This window comes from Moschus berezovskii, chromosome 11 (genome assembly GCF_049115385.1).
Source record: "Moschus berezovskii isolate FMDL1 chromosome 11, NW_MosBer_1.0, whole genome shotgun sequence".
In the NCBI taxonomy this organism is placed as follows: domain Eukaryota; kingdom Metazoa; phylum Chordata; class Mammalia; order Artiodactyla; family Moschidae; genus Moschus; species Moschus berezovskii.
In genome coordinates this window covers 11961403-11987645 of record NC_142470.1, presented here as the reverse complement: position 1 = coordinate 11987645, position 26243 = coordinate 11961403, and the positions used below count along the sequence as shown (strand labels likewise).

The 26243-nt window shown below is 39.4% G+C and overlaps 1 protein-coding gene across 4 annotated transcripts in view; it reads right to left on the bottom strand.

Moving 5' to 3' along the window:
• DENND1A (DENN domain containing 1A) overlaps positions 1 to 26243 on the bottom strand; it is a 552302-nt gene that overhangs the window by 357364 nt on the left and 168695 nt on the right. For all 4 annotated transcript variants that reach the window (XM_055400903.2, XM_055400906.2, XM_055400904.2 and 1 more), the window contains exons 4-5: positions 25621 to 25670; positions 12545 to 12664 (exon numbers count right to left, since the gene is read on the bottom strand). In XM_055400903.2, coding sequence (XP_055256878.1) covers positions 12545 to 12664; positions 25621 to 25670 — 170 coding nt within the window. The remainder of the gene's footprint in view (positions 1 to 12544; positions 12665 to 25620; positions 25671 to 26243) is intronic.

Sequence of the window (26243 nt, the reverse complement as noted above, 5' to 3'; positions counted from 1 at the left end):
GCTGCTGCTAAGTCACTTCAGTCGTGTCCGACTCTGTGTGACCCCGTAGACGGAAGCCCACCAGGCTCCCCCGTCTCTGGGATTCTCCAGGCAAGAACACTGGAGTGTGTCGCCATTTCCTTCTCCAATGTGTGAAAGTGAAAAGTGAAAGTGAAGTCGCTCAGTCGGGTCCAACCCTTAGCGACCCCACGGACTGCAGCCTACCAGGCTCCTCCATCCATGGGATTTTCTAGGCAATAGTACTGGAGTGGCTTGCCATTGCCTTCTCCGACAACTGGTCTATCCTTCTTTTAGAAGCTCCTGAGCCACATCATGTTGTAAGCTACCAGAGACAACCTTACCAAGATTTTTTGCCTATATTATCTCTAGTTTTCAGCACCACCACCCCCGCAAAAAAAGTAGATATGAGGAAATTAAGGCTCAGAAAGAGTAAATGGAGCACCTAAAAGCACATTTCTGAATCAGCAGGACGAGGTTTCAAATTCTGCACTAACTCCAGACCATGCTCTTTATGCCATGCCATTTCACAGCTCATTTCACTTCAGGGATGATCAACTTTCTTCTTACAACCCCAGCAATGCCTCTTTCTCTAGCAATGCCTCTTCAGACAATGAGGCCAAATTAATCTTTAGGGAAATAAAGAATGACAACACCCAGATCTCACAAGCTTTGAGAAAGGAGAATAGCAAGTTGCATGTCTTCTTTTAAAAAGCAGTAAGTGGCAGCAGTGTGGAACTAGGAGGCTTACAAACAGTTGGCAGAACAGTAAAATGGCATAGCCACTTTAGAAAACAATTTGGCATTATCCAATAAAGTTGAAGATGTATGTACCCAACACACAGCTATTCAACTCCTAGGCTCATATACCACAAAACCAAGTGCCTTTGTGTACTAGGATATATGTTCAAGAACATTCATAAAAGCCACAAACTGGAAACAGCCCAAATGGCCACCTATAGTTGAATGCATAAACAAATTATAGTATGGTCATACAATATGTAATACTCATATAGTAAAGAGAAGAAACAGCATGGATGAATCTCAAAAACTGAGCAAAAGAAGACTTTAGATAATTCCATATTGTATAATTTAATTTATACAGGTTCCAAACCAGACAAAACCATACCATATTATTTAGGGATACATACATAGATAAAGGGCTTCCCTTGTAGCTCAGTTGGTAAAGAATCTGCCTGCAATGCAGGAGACCTGGGTTTGATTCCTGGGTCAGGAAAATTCTCTGGAGAACTGTGGGAAATGACAACCCACTCCAGTTATTCTTGCCTGGAGAATCCCATGGATAGAGGAGCCTGGCAGGTTATAATCCATAGAGTCACAAGAGTCAGACTAAACACAACTTAGAGACTAAACCACCACCACACAGGTGAAAAAATTATTCTGAGGTGTTGGAAATTTCTTAACTGGGTAATTACATAAGTATTTGCTATATAATTTTTGTATGAACTTATGTGAGTATATATAACATATAAATATATGCACACACATATATAATACTTACATGTACACATATAGCTAAAATCAATGCACTTTCCTTTTGCAGATTATAGTTCACAGTTTACAAAAGAAAAGCACAGGGTTGTAGTTAAACATTTACATAGTAGATAAAAAACAGTACTTAACTTCTTTGTGCTTTCTATTAGTCATCACAACGAAATTCTCAATTAGTATTATCCTCAATTCACCACTGAAATAATTGACAAAGAAGAATGCTGGCTAAATGAAAACATTTTATATTAGTAACCCAATTTTCAAAAAGATTAAAAAATCAAATATAGTACCAATTACCAATGTTCATTCAATTACAACGTAAGTATTAAATTTGAGGAAAGACAAATTCAGGGAGTCCCACTGCATGAAAGATACACTATCTCTTCAGATAAAAAGACCAGGAATAATAATCACTGGGGAATTAAAAAAAAAATTTTTTTTAAGGTAAAAACAAGTATTACTTCCAGTGGTTAGGGCACAAAGGCTATCTTTACTTAATGAGGATAATCAACACTTAGTATATTTTTGTATACTAATAAAGAAAAGGTACAAATTAAAAATTTCTTTAAAATGATAACCAAAATTACCAAGTATGTATTCTTAAAACCGATGACAGCAAATGCCTAGCTCAGCAGAAAACTGGACACTAGCAAACATACTTTCTTTACTTTTGGCTTGGAGTTGCTTTTGTGGCTTTTTGGGTTTTTTGTTTTGTTTTTTATTCCCCCAAAGACTTCTTGTTTTCTTGTGGGAGTAAGATTTTAAAACTTAAAAAAAAATTTTTTAAAGGAAACCAGTCATTAGGAGTTCAAGCCAAAAAATTACAGGACACTGAATTTCACCCAACTTCTTTTTCCACCACACGTTTAAGTAAGTTCTAAAATGTCGAGTTTTTCTTTAGAGCACACCATTTTTTTTGCTGCATTTTGGGCTCATTAATACACATAAAGAGCTAGTTAAAATACCAGACTGAATAAATGAACAATGGGACAATTAACCCCAAAAACAAAGCTCCACCTACTTTACTTTAAAGACATCTGAAATATAATAGATTAGAAACCATAAATGATGATTCTCAGAATTAATTTTGTAATACATATTGCTTTGTATTTTAAATAAGGGATTGAAAATCTCCATAGAGGTACTCTTAACACTTCTGAATTGAGTTAGATATAATTGCCCTTAGCTTTGCGGAAGGTTACTGGTAGTTTCACTTCCCATGAAAGAAATAAAAACCTATTCAATTTCTGCTGCTGCTGCTAAGTCACTTCAGTCGTGTCCGACTCTGTATGACCCCACAGACGGAAGCCCACCAGGCTCCCCCGTCCCTGGGATTCTCCAGGCAAGAACACTGGAGTGGGTTGCCATTTCCTTCTCCAATGTGTGAAAGTGAAAAGTGAAAGCGAAGTAGCCCAGTCATGCCCGACCCCCAGCGACCCCACAGACCACAGCCCACCAGGCTCCTTCATCCATGGGATTTTCCAGGCAATAGTACTGGAGTGGCTTGCCATTGCCTTCTCTGATTCAATTTCTACTGCATACTATAGTACAGAACTTAATTTTATCTACAATGTTTAAAAAGTCCCTAAGTTTCTACATGAAGTTTTAAGGTATGTATACTTTCTTTCCAGTCAGAATATAATATATTCAAAATCAGTTGCTGTGCAACTTTAAAAGTAGTCCCTTTATGCTACATTACTTTTGCAATTTATAATATAACTTACACTAGTATATTAAAAAGCAGAGACATTACTTTGCCAACAAAGGTCCTTCTAGTCAAGGCTATGGTTTTTCCCATGGTCATGTATGGATGTGAGAGTTGGACTGTGAAGAAAGCTGATCGCCGAAGAATTGATGCTTTTGAACTGTGGTGTTGGAGAAGACTCCTGAGAGTCCCTTGCACTGCAAGGAGATCCAACCAGTTCATTCTAAAGGAGATCGATCCTGGGTGTTCATTGGAGGGACTGATGCTAAAGCTGAAACTGCAATACTTTGGCCACCTCATGCGACGAGTTGACTCACTGGAAAAGACTGATGCTGGGAAAGGTTGGGGGCGGGAGGAGAAGGGGACGACAGAGAATGAGATGGCTGGATGGCATCACCGACTCTGTGGACATGAGTTTGAGTGAACTCCGGGAGTTGGTGATGGACAGGGAGGCCTGGCGTGCTGTGATCCATGGGGTCACAAAAAGTCGGACACGACTGAGCGACTGAACTGAACTGACACTAGTAAAAAGGATTACTTTGAAGATATAAATGTCAAAGTGAAACACCGAAAGGAAAAGTAAACTAAATACATTATTTGTCACTTGATTTAACTAAGACTTTTGATACTATTTCTATACTTTTAGTTTCATTGTTTTCAGAAGTTAGTCAAGAAATGGGTAATAGCTCACATGTTAAGATAAAAAGTAGCTGAGTTTAAAAAAAAAGTAATTAGTTCAATGACAAATTCACTAGGACAAATGCATTTTTAAAAGAACGTAAGTCTTAGCAGGAAAAAAAATTTTTTTGATAACTAAGAGCTTACTGTCTTATAAATCAATTTCACACAAATTACATAGTCAGACAGATTCTCAGAAAAGAATATTTAATGATATGTATCACCGACTCGATGGACATGAGTTTGAGTGAACTCCGGGAGTTGGTGATGGACAGAGGCCTGGCGTGCTGTGATTCATGGGGTCGCAGAGAGTCAGACACGACTGAACGACTGAACTGAACTGAAAGACACCTTTGGAGAAGGAAATGGCAACCCACTTCAGTGTTCTTGCCTGGAGAATCCCAGGGACGGGGGAGCCTGGTGGGCTGCCGTCTATGGGGTCACACAGAGTCGGACACGACTGAAGTGACTTAGCAGTAGCAGCAAAGACACTTACTTACAATATGATAAATGAAAACACTGGATAGAAAACTGTACCTACAGCATGATCCCAATTCAAGGAAAGAAACACATCTAGTCATTATGGGAATCATAAGATGATAGACTGCTTTTCTTACTTTTCTGAAGTTTTTTAAATTCCTCTAGTGAGGAAGTATATCTCCACAATCTCAAAAAATTTTACATCTTAAAAATAAGTGACTCATAACTGACTGTAAGAATTGTGGGCTCTTCAAAGTAAAGATGGCATAATGATTTTTCTCCTTGAAATGATGTAAAGAGGTACACTATCTCAGTCTTCCAGGGCCTTTCCATGATGGACAAATGTTAGACTTCCTACTGCTTCTAAAACTGATCACTGGAAGGGCCAGAAAACCTAAAATCAGACTCTTCTTTGTATTCACAAATCTATCTTGCTCTTAAAATAAGAGTGTCGCTTAGATCCAAAGGGCAATTTTAGGTGTGAAGCACACTGAGTTATTTTCCTTTCTATCTCCTACCCAGTGAAAAGCAAAGATAAAGCTCAAATAAATACATTCTGCTTATTGTTGCTATTGTAGGAAAGTGGTTTGCTTGCAGGGAGGTCCAATAAAAATTGCTGACACTCAAACTCAATCGAAAAGCACCAGTGGCCTCTGCTATAGAATGCTTTTCCTGTCTTCCAAAAAAGGTCCCTCATACAGAATTCTTAAGATTCTCTTTCTCTCAGAAGGCAGGCTCAGTTTTACTGGTTTTCCATTCAAACATACCTTACATCAGATTTAAACAAAACTGTATCATTTTCTATACTCTATAATCATATTGCTGGATTGTTCACACAGAGTACGACAACACTGGCCCTAAGGAAATATGACTTTTTGATGCTTGAGGCTACTGAGTCTTAAAAAACCTTAGTCCCAGGTGGTCTTGTGCTTATTCTCCCAAGTGGAAAAATCATTGTCATATCGTGGACAAGACTCTGGATTGGGGGGGTCAGAAAACTGCTATCATCCAGCTAAAGAACTTGGGACAAAAAAAATCTTTCCTCTATAGGTCTCAATTTCACCATATATAAAATGAGGATGGGCTGTAGTACATTTTTCTTAAGAGGTCTTTAAATTCACTTCTGAAATCATTCTGCAAAGGTGAACAACCCATCATGGTTCTTTTATCTAAATATATATGAAGAGAAACACGCATTAAGAGCATTAAGAAAAGGTAGCATTCTGCCTTTGAAATAGAGTGAGCTCATACCATGTCTATTGCAATGCCAACTCATTCAATCTCAAAATGAAAATTTTATTTTAGCCAAAGTCTTGGATTTTTCAAATACCCACACCCCTGGGCCAGGCTGGTTTCCTTTGTAAAAGACCAGGAGGGGTTAAAAAAAAAAAAAGCTTCTTCCTATGGTGGATGGCCCTGAGGCTGGCTGCCAGTGCAGAAGACACACCTGTCTTTCCAACTGTCCAGTTTCCCAGCCCTCAAATAGTAGGCTACTAGGAGAGCAAGAGCAGTTTTATTTCCCTTTCTCCTCTTTAAAGGTGATTTTGTTAAAACTGTACAGCTTGTTACCATCGTCAAATTGTGACTCCCTAGAGGATTATATATTTCTAAGCATGAAGGCATCTGTGTGGCAATAAAACATGCAACATGCCCCAACCACTTCATTTTTTTTAATTAAGAAAAAAAAGTTACAGCCTCCCACAAAGTGATGTTCTGATGAGCACACCTCCCATGCAAGCCTTTCAAAATACTCTCAGAAAAGGCCCTGGGCCTAGTAAACCAGAGCCTCCACAGGCCCCATCCCAAGGGTTCAGTTTCTGACAGAAGCCATGTGCCAGGATCCACAATGAGTGGAATTATAATCTGCCACAGCAATCAGGCCTTCTCCCAGCTGACCATCCAGAAAACAACATTGTACCCATCATACTTTTAAGGGAAGGAATTAAAAAGAAATCAAACAGCCCCAGAGAGATGGAAACACTCAAAAAGCAGAGGAAAATCTTCTGTTATATAGTATGAAAGATCCAGGTTTCCCAAATGGCATTTAAGGCATTGGGAAGAAAGGCTGATGTCTCCCAGAGGGGACCCAGCTTTGATGCCCAAACTGCCCTCAAACATCAGGCTGTACATTTTTGTACAGCAGTGTACCCTCAGGCGAGACAACCATAAATAGCTTAAAACAAGAATAGGAGATTCCATCTGTTTCTGGAATATTTCAGCAGCACCTGCTTTCAAGGTAAAAATCTGGGAGCTGTCCCCACAACCTTCCTTCTCAACTCCCTTCCCCATCCCCCATACACTTATTTTAAACTGGAGCAGCTAAAACACAACCCAAAAGGATTTCTGCCATTGCACCTGCCTAAGGAAAGAGTCCTTTGATTTTTCTCCTAAACTGTATGTGTTGTTTAAAAAACACTGGAGCAGTTAGAGTAGCCAAAGTTCTCAAAACCAGACTTTATTACTTCTAGCTTCTTTTTCTCTGTGGAAACCGAGCTTTTCTGTTTATAGTAGAAATGAGTACAATACAGATGAAAAAAGGATGCAATAGTTGTTCTTGCCATTAAGTCAGAAAATGTTCCAGAAGGAAGATGGTCCTCACTTAACACAAAATTTAAACATAAGCCCACATGCCAATCTGCACAGAAAGGACAATAACTCCCCAATAAGAGCCAAAGAACACATTCTATTAAGTTATAATTAAAAAAAAAAAACACTGAAGTTGAGTCTTGAAAATTCCAATCTAAATCAGATGCTATTCCCAAAGTGATGTGCAGCATCCCTCTAACAATAACCAGAAAACCCCAAGCCTGTGTAGATAGCAGTTTCATATACAAACATCAATATTTCTAACACCTACCCCAGACCATCAAATGACACACCATTTTCTATGGGATAAATTCAAAATCTTGAGCATGGCCCACAAAGACTTTCACAGTCTTGTCCCAAGACTTTTACGGCATCATCTCTTGCTATCAACCTTTCATCAGAATTCTCATCATTCTTTCTCTGTGCTGTACCTTTCATTTCTCTGGACCTTTGTGTACCAGTTCTCACTGCCCAGAGAGCTTTTTTCCCGTTCTCCTTCAGTCAAGCCTCCACTGATTCTCTAAGGTCCAATTTAACTGGAACTCATCAGCAACACTTTCTCTGATTCTCCAAGTCAGACATGAGCTCTGCCCAATATGTGACCCCAAAGAACCTTACGGATACATATTTTTTAAAAAAGCATCTATCACAATATATCTTAATTACTTATTTACATAGTCCCTTCCCAAAGATGAAGTGGCCCCCAAGGCAGTAAGGGTAGTAGAAGTGAAATGGGAGACGGGTATCAAAATCAGAGGTGGCCTGGAACAGCATACCTAGAAGCAAATTCAATTTCATATTTGGTAAAGGTCAAAAAGTATATATTGTTTACAGTCTGAAATACTAAGTTCAGAAAATTCAGCTTACCAAACTGTTTGGTGAATAGGATATCTGAAAGGTTCTCATATGGGGAGCTGAGGCTAGATCTGTGTGTCTATTTTAAGGGACCTTGAGGTAAATAAAGGCCAAAGACCACATGTTATGCATTGCTCATTCCTGAAATATGCTAGATACTAAGATACTTACTAATTGAATAAAATAGGCTAAAAAAACTTTAGATGTCATATTGATGAAACAAGTTATTTCTTCCCAAAATGGATAAGAGGTTCTGAACAACTCTATTTGGGTATAATGATTGTTACTCAAGTTTTCTCAAGAGCTGAAATAAGATCCCTATATATTAAGCAGAAAATTGTAGAACACAAATACTTTTAAAGTGCCTTTATAAAGAATAAGTTAATATTTTATGGCTTATCTTCCATAATCTATTGCTCCCCACTCCAAGCAATACAGTTATGACTTTGAACTCCTACATTTCCTCTGATCATCCAAAACCAGAAGCTGCTTATAAACAGCGTATTTCATTACAGTTTTAGCCTTGTTGGGTCATGTGTTTTTAGGCAAAAGAAGCCACAAAAAAGTGATCTAGGTCGCTTTGTCTTTGTCTCACAATATTAAGATTTCAGAGGTTAATATTTACTATATATTAGACTCAGATGGAGGAGAAGGCAATGGCACCCCACTCCAGTACTCTTGCCTGGAAAATCCCATGGATGGAGGAGCCTGGTGGGCTGCAGTCCATGGGGTCGCTAAGAGTCGGACACGACTGAGCGACTTCACTTTCACTTTTCACTTTCATGCACTGGAGAAGGAAACGGCAACCCACTCCAGTGTTCCTGCCTGGAGAATCCCAGGGACGGGGGAGTCTGGTGGACTGCCGTCTATGGAGTCACACAGAGTCGGACACGACTGAAGTGATGCAGCAGCAGCAGCAGACTCAGATGGTGCTATCTGAGAATGCTAAAATACTTTCTTGGATTCTTGGGTTTATAAAGAAGAACAACTAACTTACTCATAACTCATGTTCTCCTAGCTGGTGCTTTTAATCTGGGGCTTCCCAGGTGGCACTAGTGGTAAAGAACCCACCTGCCAATGCAGGAGACATAAGAGACGTGGGTTCTATCCCTGGGTTTGGAAGATTCCCTAGAGGAGGACATGGCAATCCACTCCTGTATTCTTGCCTAAAAAATCCCATGGACAGAGGAGCCTGGCAGGCTACAGCCCATAGGGTTGCAAAGAGTCAGACACGACTGAAGCGACTGAACACACACACACACACACACACACCATCTAGCAACTAGCTAAATAATATAATGGTGACTCTCAAAGAAAAGTAAAATGCTTTAATATAAAGAGGCAGTCAATTGTGGGAGGAAATAATACATCTGACTTTATATACCATGGTACTTTTGTTAATAAGAGTTTTTACTTTAGTACAACTACATCTCTGTCAAGGTTAGCTGGTAACAAAGAGTTCAAAAAAACTTTGAAAAAGAATTTTTTTCAATAAACTCAGGAGTTCAATCCTTCATAAAACAAGTATTACTAACTGTCTACTATGTACAGAGACATTCTTCAGTATGCTTTGGGTGTATCTGTGAACAAAACAGGTTAAGAATTCCCAGGCTTCATGAAGCTTACATTCTAGTGGGGAGGAACAGACAATGCCCCTAACAATGAATCTAATAAATTATATTGAGTAAAGGATGTCTAAGAACCTTTCATTGTAAAATTAAGTCTAAATTTTGTAAAATACTAATGACCTAGTCCTTTATGGACACAATGCCTGTCCACTGTATCACTGAATCCGAAGTGTAAGAATCAAAGGTGCACCTCTTACAACTAATAGGAATTGTCTGGTAATATGAACCAATAACTGGATTTCATATTTTCTCTTTGAATTAGTGTCCAGTGAGGCCTGTCCTCCCACTTGAGCCCTCAGTATTCTGCTTTTCCAACCAAATGGAATGGTTCTCCCTGTCTCTGAAACTCATGCACATCTCTGTCAAGCACGACACTAAATGATGGGGGTGTAGATGCTGCTTAAGACACCTTTACCAGTAAAGAGTTAACTGTTCACTAGGAGAAAGACAAAGGAAGAGAAAGGCTTATGAGTGTATAGCTTAAGAGTGCAAAGCATGCTGGGCACATTCAGAAGATGGGATGATTACCTCTGCCTGGAAAAGGTTACTCTGAGAAATGCTCAAGCTGAGCCTGGAAGGATGGGTAAAAATGTATGAAGGCAGAAAGGTCTGGTTGTTCATGTGGGCCAGGAAGCAAATGAGCTTAAGAGAGAGAAAAAGTGATCCTAAGAAGCGAAATCCTAGAACAGTGGGGGCTATGTCTGCACAAATGCCATCACTAGGAGCTATTTCCCTCACAGGAAGAAATGGAAAAACAAAAGTAAAGGTGGCAGCTGAGCAGACTTAAGAGTACTGGGCACACTGAGAACATGACTGGACTTTAAAACACACATTAACTAAAGGAAAAGCAGCTGAAGAAAAGCAAGAAGACCAAACAGCAAAAGAAGATGATGCTAATAATGTAACCCAGACCCAAGTCCCATCGATGTTCTCTTGGAAGACCTCTCCACTGGACATGTCACCAACCAGTTATCCAGGGTTAACAGCAAGTTCTTCCACTCACATGCTAGTCTCAACCCAGCAATGTTTCCAAATCAAGCACAGGGAAAGTGCCATTTTGTGTGCCCTGTATATAAGCAAAAGCTGAATAAGATAAACAGAGCCTTCTGGCCTCACGTTAAATACCCATGAAATGCATGTCCCAGAATCCATAGAAGACTATTTTTAACTACAGCCACTATGCTCTGGGGCACTAGATTAGCAACAGTAAGAAGACACTATTCCATGGGATCATTCTGTGTGTTATATATAGCATATTGTAGCAAGATCATCCTTCTCCCCAGCTCATTTTGGGAACTCTTCAAGGACAAGGACTAGCTAATAGTAAGCACTCAATTAAGGACTGACAAACGAATGAATTAACCCACCAAATTTTCCCTCATAGCTCCTAGCTAGTACAACAGATAGAAAACACACCAATTGCTGCTATTTTTCATTCTAAATGATAACAGCAAAAGGCTATTCAACTAGCTTGTCACAAACATGGCCCTACGTGTAGATACAAACACCAGAATCAGATATGAGCAATTTTTAAACTTAAATTTTTAAATAAATAGTTTTCCACTCTCTGAAATGTGCTGAGTGGTTGCAACTGTACCAATTCAAAAATCTCCCTTCCCTCAATACATACACCCAAGCTTTGAAAGAAACATCACATCCCAAAACATTATGGGACAAAACCTTTCTGCAAAATTTCAAGAACTTGGTTTAAACCCTCATCTCCCTGAATGACTACATAAATATGCAGTGTCCTAGCCAAGGCTGAAATACAACATCAGACAAAAATGTAAGAGAAAATTTTCCTGAAATAAAAATTGTTAAATAAAAACGTAAATGATAATTTATATCAGAGTCTAATACTCAAGGCAGGTAGACCTTGGGCCTGGGCTAGAGGTGTGCTTGAGAACAGGAGTCTTACAAAGCAGCCAGGTTTGTACCTCCATCTTAAGGTCTTTCCAGCAGTTGTCCTCTAGTGCTCAAATTAAGAGATACTATGCCTGATGAAGGAGCCAGTGGACTTCACTGATTAAAAACAATAATAAGATTTGTGTAGAGAAAAGCAGAAGTAGCATTCCTGACTGACAATTTTAGAGCTAAGATATGGAAAGTTAGCCCTCACCACCCGCATGGTGTTAGGGTGTGTGTGTGTCTGGGGGACAAGGGGGTCTGCTCTTAGTGAGGAGGAAAAGAGAATGCAGAGACTAGTACACCAGAGAACTACTCCTTCTGGAATTCATAGTGGGTCTGGTCTCTTATTCCTAGGCTCAAGCCCATGACGGGGACCCGGGTTTTGTCAGGGGCGCCTCCCTGCTGTCCTGCCCTGCGCTGCTGCACATGAGCAGAGACAGGAGGCAGGCCCCTCTGACACCTCCTTAACTGAGGCAGATGCGAGGAGAGTGTGTGGGATGCCTTTACCTCCCCCTCAGGAGGTGCCCAGCAGGAGCCCACAGAGCCAGCAGCTCTGAAATCAGATTTCCACACATCCTCCAACCCCGGAATATGCCTTACCTCTCTGGCAGGAGGAAACAGAGCGTTAAGTAAGTGTGCTTCTGGTGTGTGAAGGGAGTTTTGGAAGACCTAAAGAAGCCTTCTCACAGGATTCTGCACTTTTTTCAAAACCTCTACAGAGGGAGCCAAGTTGGGAAACAGTTACTTACTCATTGACCCGAAAGGGGCAGGGGTGTTACTTTGAGAAGGACACAATCAGTGTCTGCAAGACGTCCTGAACTGCAGACACATACTTTATTAATAATCTTACATACACAAAATGTCCAAGGGAAAGCCTAACAGGCTAATTTCTGACAGCTCCAGATAACAGGAGGAGGAACTGAAGCCATGCTGATTCTCCAGCTTCTGCACGCTCCACAGACGCAATGATCCCTTTTTCCACCCAAGGGACGTGATACAAATAAATAAATACAATTATCTGTAGAACTTAAAGTGCAAGGACAACATTGTAAAGTTCTTCTCCCCAAGTGCAGTGACTTATGGGAAGCAGATAGGAAAATAAAAAGAACAGCTGGAAAATTTAATTACAGAAGACCAACCCAAAAGCTGACTCTGTTTCACAGAACTAGCCAATAGCCAAAGCCATTTTCCTTACCTTAAGATACAGAAGCAACTCTTCGCTCCTGAAGATAAGCGGCAGAACCCGAATCTCTGTTTGCTGTCAATGTCAGTGAGCACGAATGTGAAGTTCTGGCCAACTTGGCTAACTGTGAGGCTGTGGCAAAGAGAACAAAGGGGAAAATGAATGTGCAGTAAGTTTCCTGATAAAGTATCTAATCACAACAAGTCACTGAACCTGTAACATTTCCTTTCTCAGTGGAATTCTTTATAAATGAACTTAACATTTACACACTTCAAGGGAAAAAACTGAGTGAGTATTTTTAAAAAAAGAAAAAGACAGCAAGCAGTGACCACCTCATCATAGCTACCAAACCTCCTACTTAGTGCGCTCAGGCAGGTGTCCCTGTTGAGCACTGCATCCAGTTTTGAAAGGTGCATCCTAGTAACCTCATTTTACAGACGGAGAAATAGCCTAGAGTGGCACTGCATAAGATGTCAGCTGGTAAATTGCAAAAAGCTGAATTATAAACCTAGGCCTATCTGACACCAAAGTCTTCCCTGCCAGTTTGCTGGTAATGATGCTCACCTGATTATTCCTCTACTTCAGAAAATAACAGGGATGCAACAGCAGAATTTAAATGCCAGCCACAAAGTTAGACACTTGATATTATACGATCTCATTTACTCTCACAACAACCCTGGAACTTCAAGGATGTTCCCATTTCACAGAAAAGCAAACTACAGAACTTAATAAGTAAATAACTGAATCAAGTTCACAGAGTCACAAAGGGGAGGAGCTAGAATTCAAGAGAGGGCAGGGTTAGCTATTACTTTCCTAAATTCCTATACCTTTCATAATTTCCAAATTTATGAGGATTATATTTTATATTTTACAGGACAGAAATAGCAAATGTCTTATCAATGCAAGATATCTTCTGAGAAATGGAAACAAGATTTTATATAAAAACATTAAAGAAAAAACTAAAAATTCCTGCATCAACACAAAAATCAGCAGACCACACAAAAAACTGAAAACACTTCAAAAAATTAAGAAGCATATTACAAGTCAGTTTAATCTAGAAACTCTTTTAAAGTTACAAAATGTTTAAAAATCCACTTTTTAAAATCAGTTTACCAGTCAGCCTCTGGATTCCTCTTTAAAAAGTCAAATCTTATACTTCCCTGGTGGCACAGTAGATAGGAATCTGCCTGCCAACACAGGGGACACAGGTTCAGTCCTTGCTCTGGGAAGACTCCACATGCCATGGAGCAACGGAGTCCATGATCTACAATTACCAGGTCTGAGCTCTACAACAAGCAAAACCACCCCAATGAGAAGCCTACACACCACAGTGAAGAGTACAGCCCCCACTGGCCATAACTAGAGAAAGCCCACGCAAAGCAACAGAGACCCAGCATAGCCAAAAATAAGTAAATAAAAATTTTAAATCATTAAATATTATAAATTCTAGTATACAAATTTATGCAAACAAAATATTTTATAATTTCACACTGATTTCTTCAAATGAACTCATTAACTTGTATTTTATATATATATTTTACAAAATATACTCAAATTGATAAAATATTCAAATTAATACTCTCACCTATAATTTGCTATAAATTATCAGTAGAAATGAAAAATCATGGTTCACCAGGCCTTTTCCAAAGGCAGACTGATTGAGTTTTTGACAGCATATGAATTAAGTCTTCAAATATGGACAGCGTTCTTTTCTAAAACTCCCTTATACAAGCCACATAAGAAAATTAAAGTATTTTAATTTAAAAAGACTATCAAAGTATTCCAGGACAAAAGGTCAATGGACCCTACCTGGTCATATTTAAGGAAATAATTCCTGCCCTCAAAAAGTGGTTAGAGAGTACAAAAAACTAATTCAGAAAGCAAAGAGAGTTCCAACTCTTTTTTAACTAGGAAGGTGAACAAAAACAAGGTAGGAATTTAAAAGCAACATGGTAATAAAACAGGTGTAAGTAAGTAATGCTATCCCTCCACCTTATATAAGCCAAAAGAAGGAACACATTCCTATAAAAGTTATAGCGCTGTCAAGGGGATACCAAAACGCTACCTTCTTATGGCTGTTATGTTTCATCAATAAAGCTTGGATACAATGTTACTATGGTGACTTAATACTATGTTTTAAAGGGGGATTATATGATTAATTTTAACAAGGTTGAGAACTGAAGATGTGTGAGAAACAGAATTCTAGCTCACATAATTAAAGTGATTGGGGGAAAAAAGTGGGCCTCACCAGGGGAGGGGGAAACCCTGTATTATTAAACTATTTAAAGCAACAGGTCAGGATGATTCTAAGTTACAAATAAGGTCATGCTTTTATGAAGTACTATTATGTATTCATATAAAAGATGACTGTTCATTATTTTAACTAAGGTTTGATTTCACTTCTAGAATTTTTAAAAAGAAGAATCCTAGAAGGAAAGGGTACTGATACAACTAGATGAAAAGAAAATACCCAGGATTTCTAGGAAAAGGACACAGAAGGAACACAACTTGGTTTGTGATCTGAGTGTCCTTAATTTCTCTATTATCTATTACTTTTTAAAAAAGGCTGAAAACTCTTTCAGCTACATTGTAGGCTCAAAGAAAGGTTCATTACTCATTTGCTTGGTTCAAATCCCAACTCAACCACTTGCTGCTGCTGCTGCTAAGTCACTTCAGTCGTGTCCGACTCTGTGCAACCCCATAGAGGGCAGCCCACCAGGCTCCCCGATCCCTGGGATTCTCCAGGCAAGAATACTGGAGTGGGCTGCCATTTCCTTCTCCAATACTAAGCCTCAATTTAGCAAGTTACTTAACCTCCTGAGCAGCTCAGTTTCTTCTCCTGGAAACTATCACACAACTCAAAGCATATTTGGGGAATAAGTGAGTGTTTGGTACGAAGGCTAGACCACAGTAAGAACAATTAATAGAAGAGACACAAACTGCTACTTGCAATGAAAACTAAACTTCATCTTGAAATCATTCACTTGCTTAGAATCTTCTTGACTCAGCTTTGTAATATTTGAAAGTGGAGATAGGAAGGCTGCCTTTCTTTCCTCTCTATCGCATGTTTCCAGCAAGGGGGAGTCTTCTGGGCGACCAAGAAAGTTGCTCATTCTTGCATTAAAGTGAAAAAGATTCTTTTGGGGCCACAACTTAGAAGGGGGCCACAACTTAGAAGGGGAGCACTTACTATTCTCAGTTGATTCACTTTTTAAATTCCCAGCAGGATGAAGCACAAGTCATTAAGAGCCCCAGATCATTAAATCCTAAAATATTTTTTCCTTGGACAGTCAAATTAACATTCAAATTGAGTTCAGATTAACTCAAAGGACTCTTAATCTTCAAGGAATTTATCATTCCCTCTCTACTTGCCAAGGTAGGCTGTAACAGTGTTCACTATTTCTCCATAAAAATGACTGTGGGGAAAGGACTGGCTTCCTTGAAGACTGCAGTTTTTATGATTACTTCCAGGATCAGAACCCATACACTTTTTTAATAAAAATCAAATTTCATGATGATTAAAAGGCAGTGGGAACCTTAGAAACCAACTCATCCAATTCTCTTGTTTCATAGATAGGGAAGTTGAGGCTCAGGATGTTTTATTGTGGTGGTGATGGTGGTTTTGGTTTTTTTTTTTTTTTCTTTTCAAAATAACCAAGACCAAAATAAAAATCCATGCACAATTCTGGTTGAAAATCCTTTCCATTCTGCCATACTGCATCAACTACAAGGAAAACTCTCCCAAGAAGTTACTAATTAGTTTAAGGAACTCGGGTATGTGAGGAATTCAGATAGTTGTCTCATCAAACAGACTAACTATACTTCCCACTAAGCAAGAGAAACCAAATTTGAGTACTTCCAGAATTAAGCCCAAGAGACCAGGGCCAGTATCACCCTTAGCTGTGCTTTCCATGTCTAGATGAATACAGAAAATAGAAGAGAAAACAATAACCATCTCAACCATAGACTTTAAACTTCATCCTGCCTCTTAAATGCCTGTCAGCCATTCAAGACCCCTCCTGCAGCATTTTGCCTAATCTTCAAATTATTTATAGGTTCAATGTATGAATGATATGAAGCAGGTGGATGGATAGTTTGATTCCAATCTTCCAGTCAGAAATCAGATTTCCTATATCAGCCTCACTTTTAAGTTTGAGTTGAGATGGTGGGATGGCATCACTGACTCAATGAACATGAGTTTGAACAAACTCCAGGAGATAGTGAAGGACAGGGAAGCCTGGTGTGCTACAGTTCATGGGGTCACAAAGAGTCAGTCACGACTTAGCGACTGAACAACCACACTTTTAAGTTTAGTGACATATCTTACAAACCAAGCAACTACGCTGCGCACTGTAACAAGTACTGAACATACAACCTCCATCCCGCTGTGGAGCCTCCTGCCTCGATGGAGAAGCAGACACAAACACAAAGCATACAGCTTGTGATACTGTTATACGAGACCAAAGAAAGAACAAAGAAGAAAATGGAAGAAAAGGAAAAAGCCCTACTGAGACAATATGGTCACAGATAGCTTCTCAAAAATGATGACAATACTGACCTAAAGGATGGGATGGAGTCCCTTCACTCTAGAAGCAGGTGACTCAGTGTTTCAGGCAGAGAAAGAGCTTCACGGAGAAGCTGTTTCTTTGGTTAGAAACAGCTGGGCATGCTCACGGTACAAAAAGGACTTCAGTACACCTAAGGCACAGGGGAGCAGGAGAAAGTGATTTAAGAAGGTGCTAGATAAAGCAAGCACCAGATCACACAGAGCACTCCATAGATCATGGTAAAGTTATAAGATTGACTGTTTGATTAATAAGGGCAATGGAAAGGTACTGAATGATTTTAATCAAGAGAATAACAGTCTGGTCTACAGTTCTATAATTTTTATCTCTTAGATGGAAGTTTGGAAGAAGGCAGAAGCAGAAAAAGAGAAGTCAGGAGGCTAGAGCTACTCCAGTTGAGACTAGATAGTAGCTTAACTCCTGTAAAAATGAAGTCGATCAGTCGTGTCCGACTCTTTGCAACCCCATGGACTGTAGCCCACCAAGTTCATCGGTCCATGGGATTTTCAGGCATGAATACTGGAGTGTGTTGCCATTTCCTTCTCCAGGGGGATCTTCCCGACCCAGGGATCAAACCCAGGTCTCCCGCATTATAGGCAGAAACTTTACTGTCTGAGCTACCACGGAAGCAGTGAGAGTGAAAATGGATACGATGGATAGATCCAACTTAGAATCAGCAGATGAACTGAGACAGATTAAAAAGGCAGTGTATTACCATTTAATGGTAGGTATAAAAGCAGAGACATTACTTTGCCAACCAAGGTCTGTCTAGTCAAGGCTATGATTTTTCCCGTGGTCATGTATGGATGTGAGAGTTGGACTGTGAAGAAAGCTGATCGCCGAAGAATTGATGCTTTTGAACTGTGGTGCTGGAGAAGACTCTTGCGAGTCCCTTGGACTGCAAGGAGATCCAACCAGTCCATTCTCGAGGAGATCAATCCTGGGTGTTCATTGGAAGGACTGATGCTAAAGCTGAAACTGCAATACTTTGGCCACCTCATGCGACAAGTTGACTCACTGGAAAAGACTCTGATGCTGGGAAAGGTTGGGGGCGGGAGGAGAAGGGGACGACAGAGAATGAGATGGCTGGGTGGCATCACTGACTCTGTGGACATGAGTTTGAGTGAACTCCAGGAGTTGGTGAGACAGGGAGGCCTGGCGTGCTGTGATTCATGGCATCACAAAGAGTCGGACACGACTGAGCAACTGAACTGAACTGAACTGAAGACTAATATGCTTGGGAAGAGCTCCAAGACTTCTATTTGTGATATTAAGTTTAAGAAACTCGTAAACAGAAATGTCAAGTACATAGCTGAACACACTACATAGGAAATCTGGGGAAAGGCTTGGGCTAGAGCTATGAATTAGAAAGTCATCTACGCAAAGATGGTATTTCACACGACAGTAAAGGATAAGATCACTTAGAAACAAGTTCAGAGAAATACAAGAGAAACCAGGACTAAGTCAGAGAAACACCAGTTTAAAGGATGTGCTATGCTGTGCTCAGTCATTCAGTCGTGTCTGACTCTGCAACCCCATGGACTGTAGCCCGCCAGGTTCCTCTGTCCATGGGGATTCTCCAGGCAAGAATACTGGAGTGGGTTGCCATTTCCTACTTCAGGGGATCTTCCCAACTCAGGGATGGAACCCAGGTCTCCTGCATCGCAGGCAGATTCTTTGCCATCTGAGCCAGCAGGGAAGCCCATTTAAAGGATGAGTAGAGATCAACAGGAAGAAAAGAAGAACCATCAGGCAGAAAAAGCAGGAGGGAGTGGTCGATTGTATCCACAGGCCTCAGGTCAGTTCAGTTCAGTCGCTCAGTCATGTCCGACTCTCCGTGACCCCATGAATCACAGCACACCAGGCCTCCCTGTCCATCACCAACTCCCGGAGTTCACGCAAACTCATGTCCACAGAGTCGGTGATGCCATCCAGCCATCTCATTCTCTGTCGTCCCTGTCTTCTGTCGTCCCCGTCTCCTCCCGCCCCCAATCCCTCCCAGCATCAGAGTCTTTTCCAGTGAGTCAACTCGTTGCATGAGGTGGCCAAAGTATTGCAGTTTCAGCTTTAGCATCAGTCCTTCCAATGAACATCCAGGATTGATCTCCTTTAGAATGGACTGCTTGGATCTCCTTGCAGTCCAAGGGACTCTCAAGAGTCTTCTCCATCACCACAGTTCAAAAGCATCAATTCTTTGGCGATCAGCTTTTTTCACAGTCCAACTCTCACATCCATACATGACCATGGGAAAAACCATAGCCTTGACAAGACGGACCTTGGTTGGCAAAGTAATGTCTCTGCTTTTTAATATGCTATCTAGGCTCGTCATAACTTTCCTTCCAAGGAGTAAGCATCTTTTAATTTCATGGCTGCAGTCAGCATCTGCAGTGATTTTGGAGCCCAAAAAAATAAAGTCTGACAATGTTTCCACCACAGGCCTCAAGAGAAAAGACACCTACCGAATTGAGCAACATGGAGGCTTCAGACAATCTTGATAAGACAAGAGCTGAATGACAGAGCAGAAGACAAGCTTAAGAAGGCTGAGCAATAAATTAAATAGTGCAGGTAACTCTTCCAAAAAGAGGAGAAATAGGCAGTAATTGAATGGGCATGAAGAATCAAAAAAGTGAAAGTGAATTCACTCAGTCGTGTCCGACTCTTTGCGACCCCATGGACTGTAGGCCACCAGACTCCTCCGCCCATGGGATTTTCTAGGCAAGAATACTGGAGTGGGTTGCCATTTCCTTCTCCAGAGGATCTTCCCGACCCAGGGATTGAACCTGGGTCTCCCACATTGTAGACAGACACTTTACATCTGAGCCACCACGGAAGTCAAAAGACTTCATGAAGAATCAAAAATGGCTATTATTTTTAGGATGGAGGAATACCAGAATGTTTTTAAGCTGTTAGGAATAATTCCATACAGAATACAGGCAGAGGCTTATGATTCAGGAGAAAGAAGATGAAACAGTAAGGTTTGGACTATGGATTAGAATCCTAGATATACCACTCACTACTGATGTGATGAGCATAGGCAAGTTATTGGACCTCTCTGAGCCTCATCTCTAAAATAGGAAAAATATTTACTTCACAAAGTGGTTTTAAAGGTTAGAAATAATGTATAAAAGTAACTGGCATCTAATAGGTACACAGTGAAAGTAATTATTATTGTTATGAATTTATAAAATTTGAGAGATGGAACTGAAACATTTTGCCAAACTTATTTATTACAGCTTCCCAGCAAGTACTTATTGGGCCATCTACTGCCAAAGCATCCATTGCAGCTACTTCTCCTTTCCCTCAGTGTATATGAAACATCAGACAGGAATCAAGTTATCAAACTACCACATCTCCCAACCTTTAGTCATATGAACCTCAAAGCTTCCTTCCATAAACATACCTTTCATCTGCCTAAGACTTGGATTTTTTATATTAGCTGCACAAAGATCCAAGTGGCAAAAATGGCATTGACCCAAAATGCCTGGGGACTAAGAGCAGGCAACACACTGCCATATACCTGCTCGAGAAACTCACTCTTAAGAACAGAGATCCCTCCACTCCCTCATCTATATGAGCCTGGGAAAGTAAAAATGAATCATAACTAGAGAAGCAAAAAAGTATCAAAACAGAACAAGTATCAAAACTAGAAGGAAGAGCAGGGATCTAGTTAAATTCCCTCATTTCATCCACGAAGAAACTAAGATGCTCAGGGGAGAAGTCACTTGCCTAACAGTACAGAGCAAGTCAATGAAAACTATAACTGAGGTCTCCTAGTTGCTACCCCTGATGCCCTGTCCACTAAAGCCCAATTGCTTCATGGTTCTCAAATGCTATACAAAATGGTCACGGGGCATAGATTAACCAAGAGTTCAAGCTAAACCAAGGGACTAAACCAAGGATGGAAAACAAGGGATGAAGGTGGCCAAATGGATTCAGTTTTGAAAAGTACAGCAGGATGAATGTATAGAAGTGGAAGCGTGAAGAGAGGTCTGGGCAGACACATACTAATGCACTAATCATGTGCCTCAGTTTCATCTTCTTTCAATTATCTGAACAAAAATGGGCTTGCCTTCAGTTATCTGCATTTTCTACTCTTTCACAATAAATATATATTGCTTTTGAAATAAATGTTAAGAACGCTTGGTTAATTTGTGGTGTGATGGATCTAATTGTGGCAGTATGATACAGAGCAAGTACGATGGAACTGGAAGTCATACAAATGTGGGTTTCAAAGCAGCTCTACCACGTACCGATGGTGGGACCTTGGGCACATTACTGAACCTATCCGAGCCTCTGTTTTCTCATATGTGGCTTTATGACAATGGCCACGTTGCCTTTAGTTATAAGGCAACATGTAGATGTGCAAGCCTTCAGTGAAGGAAAAGAACACAACACAATTCACGGCACATAATAGACATGCAAGAAGACTGTAAATAGTGTTAGACCCACATTTGCATCTGTGATTACATCAAATCATTAAATGATGCTTCTGCCCTTGAGAGACTGTCACTTCACTTCATACTCATGGCACTTGTGTGTACTAGTATAACTATTAGGACAACTGAATGGGAGCTGGTTTTATGGGTTCTGAAAGAAGACAAGCACAAACATGGAGAAGAACAGCTTTTCCATCATCCAATGAGTCTCCTGAGTGCTCTGACCAACTGAAGCAGGTTGCCAACTATCAAGAGCAATGTAAATAGCAACACAATATGAAGTGGTATTCAAATCTTTAAGAGACTGCTTCCATAAATAATAATAAAAAATGTTTTAGAGTGATACAAGGATCTCAGCACTGTCACTTCACTGTTCCTTTCCATCAAGAGCTTCAAGTATAGTGTAGGGTAGACATGACTTTGGCTTGGGAATAAGATTATCTGCTTTTTATTCCCCCCAGCTCTGTAATTACATAGTTGTGATATAAGCAAGGCATTTCACCTCTACAGATCTTACTTTCCCTTCTGTAAAATGGGATGATTGATGAATTGCAGCTTTAAAGTCCTGCGGTCTTATTCCCACACATTTTCAAGACACCCTTCTTGTGAGAGTCCAAGCTCTCCGGACACACACAGTATCCTCTCAGTAGGAGGCTCCACCTGCTCGGGTCAAATGATCTGTAGATCTCCAGGCTCATTCACAGTTTCTCCTCTACTTTGCTCTTCAGTGTTGGGATCTCCCATTTACCCCCTTCTTGCTGTTCTTGCAGTCTCAATACAAGCCTCACTCTCTATACAATGTTTTCTTTGACAATCTCCATCTTTCCCAACCTCACTGCCCTTTTAGATAGATATTGTTTACTGTGTCTTTACAAAACTTTCTGGACTAGACTGAGAAACATGTGAAGAGTATGGTACCATTTCCCTATCACTCAATGTAATGCTACACATCCTGAACCTTCCTTGGTTCTTTAGTAAATAGAGATACCACCACCATCTATCACCTAGAGTTGCTGTGAAGAATAAACAAGGTATTACTGTAAAAATATCCAGACCATTGACTAGAATCATTTAAGAACTGAAATACTAATTCCCTTCTTTTCCTCCTTCTATCTGGTGACTGGTCTTCCCACAAAGTGGTCTACTAAAAAAATGTACCCATTTTGGGAGATGGACATCTAAACTGTGCTAACAGCCTAAGCAATCCTTGGGTAAGTCACAATTTCTCTACAACTCAGATTTCTTCCAGTGAAGAAGAAATCTGTTCTTCTTGTTCTCATCTTTTATGATAGGAGGATAAAATGAGATAATACATGAGAAAACAGTTTCTTTTGAAGAGCCACCAGCATTATTATTTTTCATAACTCCTAGCTTCAGAAAGAAATATCTTAAAACAACAGATGAGAAAGCAAGATATCAATGTTAACGGATGATTTGATGATGACTGCAAAAATCCCGCTCTTGATATACACTAGAAATATCAGAAAGTGGTATTACTGTACCTTGAGGTAGAAAAGCACAGATACTGAAAAGATTAGGAAGCTTTCTTTTGTGAAAATAATCACCTGGAGCATTATTTATCTCCCATGCCAACATATTTTCTAAGTCAAACAATATCATAAATACATCTGGGGTTTCATGGGTCTTGGAATCTGGACATATCCATTTGACTGTGCTAACTGCAAGCTAATAAAAAACAGTGACATTAAAACTTTGTATTTTTTTTTTTTTTGTAAATAAACTTAATTGGCTCAGTCAGTAAAGAGTCTGCCTGCAATGCAGAAGACCTGGGTTTGATCCCTGGGTCAGGAAGATCCCCTGGAAAAGGAAATGGCAACCCACTCCAGTATTCTTGCCTGGGAAATCCCATGGACAGAGGAGCCTGGTGGGCTATAGTCCATGGAGTCACAATAGTCAGACACGACTTAGCGACTAAACCTACCTACCTAAACTTAATTATTATCATCTTCTCTGCACTGAAGTATGCCACAGATAGAAGTGGGGCAACAGAAAAGAAAAAATACAGTCCTCCAAATAAAGTGATTTATTTGTATCAATGAGAGTTATCAACACCTACAAGGTGGGTAAAACAATACAATCTAAGAAAGAACCACTGCACACAGTAAAGATTAAAATATATCCATAAAGAGACATTTCAGTCCCAAATCTTTTTGTGAAAGAAAAAAAAGTATGAGGAACACAATTAGAGGAAGATAATTTGGAGAAAAGCATTTTAGAAGAAAGATGTTTTTCTAACAAAGTAAAGCCATCAGACATTACTAGTGACAAAACAAATTTTAGGACTATACTTTTAGTCCTAAAGGACTAAAACCTAAGGACTTTGCTTTTCTTCCAAAGTCAATTAAGGAATACCTATCCAAAACAGATCACCACTCTAACAAGGAGTCATACAAAAATATGTTCTTATTTTTCTTTGTTAAACATCTCACCACATTTTTAAAACATTTCAGCTTTATTAATCTGTATAAATATGTCCCTGCCATAATTTGTAATACATTTTATAAGCGACTGGAGGAGATTTCATGCATCGCTAATTCATACATACAAATGTGAAGTTTGCATTAAACCTCTCTAAACAAAACCCTACTTCCTTGCTTTTTTTAGAAGCAATAGGATAAAGAAGAGACAAGAGGACTCTCATTACAAAGACTGACCCTCTTAAAATTAAGGCTATTCTGTTCTGAGCATCAACCTGCTAGTAAAACAGCCTTGGTACCAGGATTTTAAAAGACCTGAGTCTGGAAAGACTACAGTGGTTGACTGGCTTAAAAAAATAACATGTTAGAACCAGAGAAAACAGTGATTATAAGTGGTTGGCAACATTCCAGAGCTGCTCTGTAGTACTCCTTTGCTTTTTAGTACTCTTTTAGACTCCTTTGGCTACCAATTCCCATCTCACACCATTCTTAGGTTTATGCCAAATAAACCAGGACACTGCTACTACAAAGTGCAGAAAAGATTCCAAGCAGAATACTACCCATATGCACTCCAAATCACTAAATTCTTTCAGGCCTGCCTTGACTGGGTATACTAAAATATACAACAGAACCTTCCTGAAGATGGGCACATTGTATAACTTTCTTGGAACAGGTTATGGCACTTATTATTTATAATGATATTTTCTAAAACCTCTATCACTAAAAGTAGAATTTTTAATATATAACATTTATACAGTTTCATAGTTTAATTTTCCATGAAGAGAACATTACAAATAGGCAGCAATCAAGTGAAAAAATAAATAGCTGCAAAAATAATGTTTAAACTATAAAGAAAAATATTTAGACATTTCTTGAAAATAAGATGATTGTTTTAACACTGTTAGTCAATTATAGTTTTATTAGTTTAAAAAACTTCTAAAATTGTTTTAAAAGTAAGCCATTTATAAATACTCTATTGGCTTATTTAAAAACAAAAACAGAAGTAGTCCCTCAGACTATTTTAATTATCTTCAAGTCATTATATTTGTACTGCTTCAAGAGACAGTGAATCATAATACAAATACTAAGGAAATATTCAGATGACTTATTTTTTAGTTTAGCAATCTATTGAAAATGATTATTTCCCCAGAGATACTATTCTTAGCCAGCTACACAAAATTCAAGACACTATTTGGCAACATGCCTTTTAATAGCTGAATACCTTTGAACAAGTTGGGCCTATGTTGATTTAAAGTTGAAGTCTAACAAATTTAAAACAAAGTCCATATAGTACTCACAAGGCAATATTACTTGGTTAAGTAAAATATATTCATATTTCAATACAAATTAAATAGAACTGGATTAAATACCAACCATTCTTAATCATTGAGTCTGATAACCAAAATTTAAAAATTAATGTCACATAAACTACATCACACAAACTAACCAATGCAAAGCTCTAGGCTTTAAACTTTTTGATGGTGTCAATAAAATCCCCAGGATAGGAGAATACTGTAACTCTCCTTGGAACATAGGTGTTTTAAATCATGGTTAAACAGACAGAATTTAAGAATGGTATGGTTTTGATTTTCCATAGCAAGTTTATTGACACTTTTTCTTTCTAGTAAAGTTTGAAAATCTGATACTACCTGTCCACATAGAAGGGGAAACAAAACTTGGTCAGAGTCTGTAGAACTTCCTGTGGAGAGAAAGAGAGATAATTTATACATCTAATGGGACCAATAAATCTAACATTAACCACGGCACACAATCTAGCAACTTTACCCTAAAGAAAGAGGAGACAGATGAAGAAATATGGGCTTTATCAATTACATGGGAGGAGTACCAGGCAGTCAATCATGAGAAATAATAAACATGATCAAACTTCATTAAAAATGAAAAATTAATCAAGAATCACACATGGGCAAGCAGCAGGAGTTGTGCAGGAAAGCTCTGAAGGGAGGGAGGCGGGTGGGTTGCTGAGTGTTAACACCCCTCCAGGGACCATCTCCAGCCTGACCATATGGATCAGAGTGAATAACACTGAGCCACATGGGTTTGGCCTGGCAGGGCCGCTGTTGCTGGCACCATTTTTGCCTGTTACCTAGGAACAGAGGGGGCCAGGATTAGACAACGCTTCTCAACATCAATAGGCCAAATCACAAGCAAAATAGAGAATCAACTTGAAGACAATTGTCCCCAAACATTATCAACTACACTTTTTTAGAGTTTAAAACTTTATTTACATTATAAAGAAGTTACCATTTCTGGC